General features: G+C 40.9%; 1 protein-coding gene across 1 annotated transcript; it reads left to right on the top strand.

The window, feature by feature from the left end:
• The first annotated feature begins 1,302 nt into the window (after positions 1 to 1,302).
• On the top strand, positions 1,303 to 2,885 carry LOC131150462 (E3 ubiquitin-protein ligase PUB23-like). Its single transcript, XM_058101189.1, has one exon. It carries the CDS (start codon positions 1,485 to 1,487, stop codon positions 2,691 to 2,693), a length of 1,209 nt encoding a protein of 402 aa, XP_057957172.1. The 5' UTR covers positions 1,303 to 1,484; the 3' UTR covers positions 2,694 to 2,885.
• The last annotated feature ends 2,411 nt before the right edge of the window (positions 2,886 to 5,296 follow it).

Genomic DNA, 5,296 nt, shown 5'->3' with positions numbered 1-5,296 from the left:
ATTTGCATTATTTTTACTCGTTGAGGCATAACCATGTGATTTATAAAAGGATTTCAAATTCTTTTTGAAAATATTATCTTTCTTAACTTCCAAAACCTTTTTGGAGTCTTCTTTTCCTCTTGTGGTTTTACCATGATTTTTACTTTGTTTTTTAAATAGAATATTTTCTTTCAAAACATTTCCAATTTGATTTTTCAAATTTCCTACCTCTATTTGAAAAGATTCATGATCTTTTTGAGCTTTTTCGACAAGCTCCTCATTTTCCTTTCTAAGGAATATATTTTTCTCTTTTAAGGTGAAACAAAGACAAGGTTCATTCCCTTTAGATTTTGACAATTTATTTTTCAAAGAATCGTTTTCTTCTTTTAATGAGGATTCCCTTAGTTTAATCAAAGTAAGCTCTTTCTAAGATTTTTTACTCTTCTTCTTTATTAAAACTATTTCATTAAACAATTTAACACAATTTTATACTACTTCATCATAAGAAGAAGCATAATCTTTTTCATCTGAACTTACTTTATTTTCTTTTTTGTTAGTCATGAAGCACAAACTTCGTTATATATATTGTGATATTTAAAAGAATAAATTTCAAATTTTAAATTTAAGTATATTTATTATAAATAATCAGGATTATGAAACTGTATTACATCTTATCCACATTGGAAACATAAAATTTTGGGAATTTTTTCTTGTTCAATAAATAGTTAGCAAGTGATATGTATTAAGAATTAAAAGAGAAGTGCAGAATTTTATTTTTTTAAAATAAATATAATAATGATTAGAAGAAAAAGGTTGGGTGCAGTTGAGCCAAGCTCAGTGGTGGCGTGTGACGGTCAAAACTTCTAAAAATAGTACGTAGCTGGGGACGAGCATGACAGGGCGAGTGAAAGGGTATGACTCGGAGGGGAGGCCGCCGGGAACGTGCCATATTTATCCACCCCCCACCAGCATTTGTTGCCGAAATTCAACCCACCTCCTCCCCCCCGGGCCCCACCCCCACTTTCTAGAGAGAGAGAGAGTCAATGTGGGGAGGCAGCGCCACCGCCCGCATCCCTGAAAGCTTAAACCCCCTTTCTACCTCTTAACATGACCACGTAAAAATCATTACTTCTTCTTCATCTGACTTCACAGCCCCCCCCTCCTCCACATGTTTTGAAAAGTCCTCTCTCTCTCTCTCTCTCTCTCTCTCTCTCTCTCTCTCTGTGTGTTTTTTCCGTGTTTTGACTTTCTCATTTCGAATTTCTCTCTCTCGATGGATCAGATCTCCGTATAAAACCAACCCACTCTGCTGCTAACGTCCTCAGACCGATCTACAACTCCCCACCACCTCCACTTCCTACCCTCCTTCAGATCTAATCTTAATTTCTCCTTAATTACAACTATCTTATCACCCTAAGCGACGTACGCTACGCTAAGCTTTTGATTTCTCCATCTGGGTTCTCCTTATCTAATCAGCTAGTTAATTACCAATTAATTTCCCAAATATGGAAGATGAGATCGAAGTCCCTCCCTACTTCCTCTGCCCCATCTCTCTCGAAATCATGAAGGACCCCGTCGCCCTCTCCACCGGCATCACCTTCGACCGCCACTCCATCGAAAAATGGCTCTTCTCCGCCAAGAACACCACCTGCCCCGTCACCAAACAGCCCCTCCCCGACACCACCGACCTCACCCCCAACCACACCCTCCGCCGCCTCATCCAAGCCTGGTGCACCCTCCACGCCACCCATGGCATCGAGCGCTTCCCCACCCCTAAACCCCCCGCCACCAAATCCCAGATCCTCAAACTCCTCGACGACGCCAAATTCCCTCACCTCCAACTCACCTCCCTCCGCAAGCTTCGCCTCCTCGCCTCCGAAAGCGACGCGAACAAACGCTCCATGGAGGCAGCCGGCGTCGTCGACTTCCTCGCCTCCCTCCTCAAGAAAAACGCCACGACCCACCTCGACCTCTCCTCCGACGCCGTCACCATCCTCCACAACCTCCATGTGTCCGACTCCGCCCTCAAGAACATTCTCCTCAAAGACGACGTCGTCGACTCCCTAATCGTCGTCCTGCGACGCGGCAGCTACGAGTCCCGAGCCTACGCCGCCCTTCTGCTACAATCCATGTACGAGGTTGCCGAGCCTGCTCAGATCATGGGATTGAGAAAAGAGTTCTTCGTGGAAATAGTGCAACTCTTGCGGGACCACATCTCCCAGCAGGCCTCCAAGGCTGCATTGCGCCTTCTCATGGAGCTGTGCCCGTGGGGAAGGAATAGGATTAAGGCCGCCGATGCCGGGGCCGTGGCGGTGCTCATCGAGCTCCTTCTCCACTCAGCGCTCGAGAAGAGGGTTTGCGAGATGGCGCTGGCAGCGCTCGACCAACTCTGCGGGTGCGCGGAGGGCAGGGCGGAGCTGCTGCGGCACGGGGCCGGATTGGCCGTGGTGTCGAAGAAGATACTTAGGGCTTCGCATGCGGGGACGGAGAGGGCGGTGAGGGTGCTCTCTTCGGTTTCGAAGCATTCGGCCAGTCGAAGTGTTCTTGCGGAGATGTTGCAGGTGGGGGTGGTGGCAAAGCTGTGCTTGGTGCTGCAGGTCGATTGTGGGAACAAGACAAAGGACAGGGCAAGGGAGATACTGAAGTTGCATGCTAGGGCATGGAAGAGCTCTCCTTGTTTTCCTGAGAATTTGCTTTCTTCATACCCATCTTGACACAATTGAAGAAGTTCTTTTTGTTTTTTGTCTCCCCTTTTAAATTATTCTCTAGGAAAAGTTATATATTTTTGTGGGATAGATGAATAGAGATTTTTATTTTCTTTTTGTTTGTACAAAATTGGATACAATCATTATTTGGGAAATAGATATATACAGATGGGCATCAATGGTTGTCCATAAACTTTTACATGTTTTTGGAAAATTTTGATTTTTCCTTAAATGTTCAAATGCATGCTACCTACAAACCCTAGCTAGCATGTCCTTATATTCAACCTGCTTGGTCAAATAATAGCTTGAAGTAGATTGTAATTGCCAATTATGCAATCAAAAAGGGATCTTAGATCTAAATCGGAGTGTGCTTAATTTGGTCACACGCTATGGCTTTTCAAGGGTGACCACCAAAGTTTTTTTTTTTTTTTACTTTTTTTTTTGGGACAATTGAGAGCTACGCTTGTTGAGATTTGGGATACAAATCCATCTCGATCAATCAATTCCCAAATATTTCCTTAAAATCATATTGAGCTCACTCCAATTATACAATCTTTTATCATCAAATGATTATCATTAGTCCTATATAAAAATTGTCATCTTAAAAGCTTGTAAGGATTGAGTTATTTGCTTCACGGTACTCAAGTCAACTTCCCAAAGTTCGATGTCAACTAGTTGGTCATTTAATTAGTTAGTATTTTCTATAAGCCAACGGGGACCATGAATGGTGAGAGTTCACTCTGTGACCAGTGGGGACCGTGGATGGTGAGAGTTCTTTATGAGCCAATGGGGATCGTGGAAGGTAATGGAAATGTGTCCCAGGAGTCAGGTTGCCCGAACGTCCAACTGATGCACAGAAGTCGTGTCCGCATCCAAACTTTACCCTGATCAGCGAGACCTAGGGGCAGAGGATGCTGATCCGTAGGTTTGGTGCCGCACCAGGGGTCCGAATGGCTCGTTGGTGGCTGGAATTCCTATGTAATAAAAAAAATAGTATTTTATTTAGCCACCCAATTTTAGTCATAGTTTTGGTTCTACAATTAGATTAATTAGATTGCTCGATGAGTCAAAAAAGTAATTAGTGCTTCATTAGTTATGACTTATATATTAATTATCAAATAAAGTTCATGTCATTAAAAGAACGGAAGGCTTATTTTGTATAGAGTGAACATATAGAATTTAAAATTTTGAATGCAACCCACCAAAGGATGAAATATCAAATGCCTATTGCAAATTTACTAATTGGAGCCTTGAGGCACCGAAATATTTAATGCTTGAGGAAAGCAATTTTGGATAGTTAATTGATCTTGCAATGCTCTAAAGCTTATTAGTTTAGATATTGTGTTTAGGGGGAATGGACAAGGAACAACTTTAAAAGTAGAATGACTAGTTCGACAAACCAAACATCATTCAAAATAATGTGGGAAAGACTTTCAAGCTACTAAGTGAGCCCATTTTGCTTAGCAATTAAATAGAGTTAGAGTAGTATACAGAGAGGTAGGTAGTTGAGTCATCATCCCTAAATGTACGAGCAATACTTCAAGCTAAGTGCTTGGGCTTTATGACAACCAATTGAAAGATCATGAAAAAGATATAAAATCAAAAGCAATGAGACTAATTAGGTGAAGAAAATGCTTTAAACCACTACTAGAACAAGTGATTAATTTAGAAACCAAAAATTAAGTAGTCAAAAAATGGGATGGCTAGCAACAAAATGGTGTGGAAGGAAAAGATATAAAGCAATTAAGTTTGACAGCTTAATTAAGTAAGAGAATAGTAAGAGACTAAAAAAAAAAAGAGCAATGGAAACAAAGCACTTGCTTTGATGTCGTATATAAGCCATATTTGCATAGTCAATACCAAAAAGAAAATGCATATTATTCACAGTAAGAAATAGGATAGTTCTACTTCTTCTCACATGCAAGGAAAGTAATATAAATTGTATCATTAGGACATAGACTAGGCAAGAGCAAGATCCTCTAAAGTGAAATTAGGATGTGGATTAACTATGTCATTTGTAGGTACTAAATAAGTTAGCTAGGCATATAATATCTATTACACACTACAAAAAATAAGGTTATTAGTGACAGATCAAAATTGTCACTAATAATCACAAAACCGTCACTAATAGTATTAGTGACGGTTTTGTGATCATTAGTGACAATTTCGAATTTGTCACTATATCTGTAGTTACTAATACTTACGTAAGAACCCGAACTGTGATATATATGGAATAAATAAATAAGGGAAGGGTTAAACGGTAATTGAGTAGGCGTCGTCGACAAAGCCATAATTCGTCAACAAGGGACCTCTTGTTGTTCGGCGACGAAATGTAGGTGCTCATTGACGAGGAGAAGCCGAGAGGTTTTTGGGAAATTCGAAAATCTCAAGCTCATTAACGAAGTGGTGCCAAGAGGTTTCTAGAAATCCGAAAATCTCAAACTCATCTACAAGGCCACCGTTTCATTGACAAACTGTCTACATTGACTCATTGACAAAGACGCCGCCTCGTCAACGAGGTTGGTCGAGTCAAATGTGCTATAAATATCCATTGGGTTTCTTCTTAGCTAAGTAATCAAGTTTCTCTCTCTCTTTCTCTCTCTCTCTCTCTC

The sequence above is a fragment of the Malania oleifera genome, chromosome 1 (genome assembly GCF_029873635.1).
Source record: "Malania oleifera isolate guangnan ecotype guangnan chromosome 1, ASM2987363v1, whole genome shotgun sequence".
Lineage (NCBI taxonomy): Eukaryota > Viridiplantae > Streptophyta > Magnoliopsida > Santalales > Ximeniaceae > Malania > Malania oleifera.
Note: the sequence above shows the minus strand (reverse complement) of the source record. Positions and strands in the feature narration are given on the sequence as shown.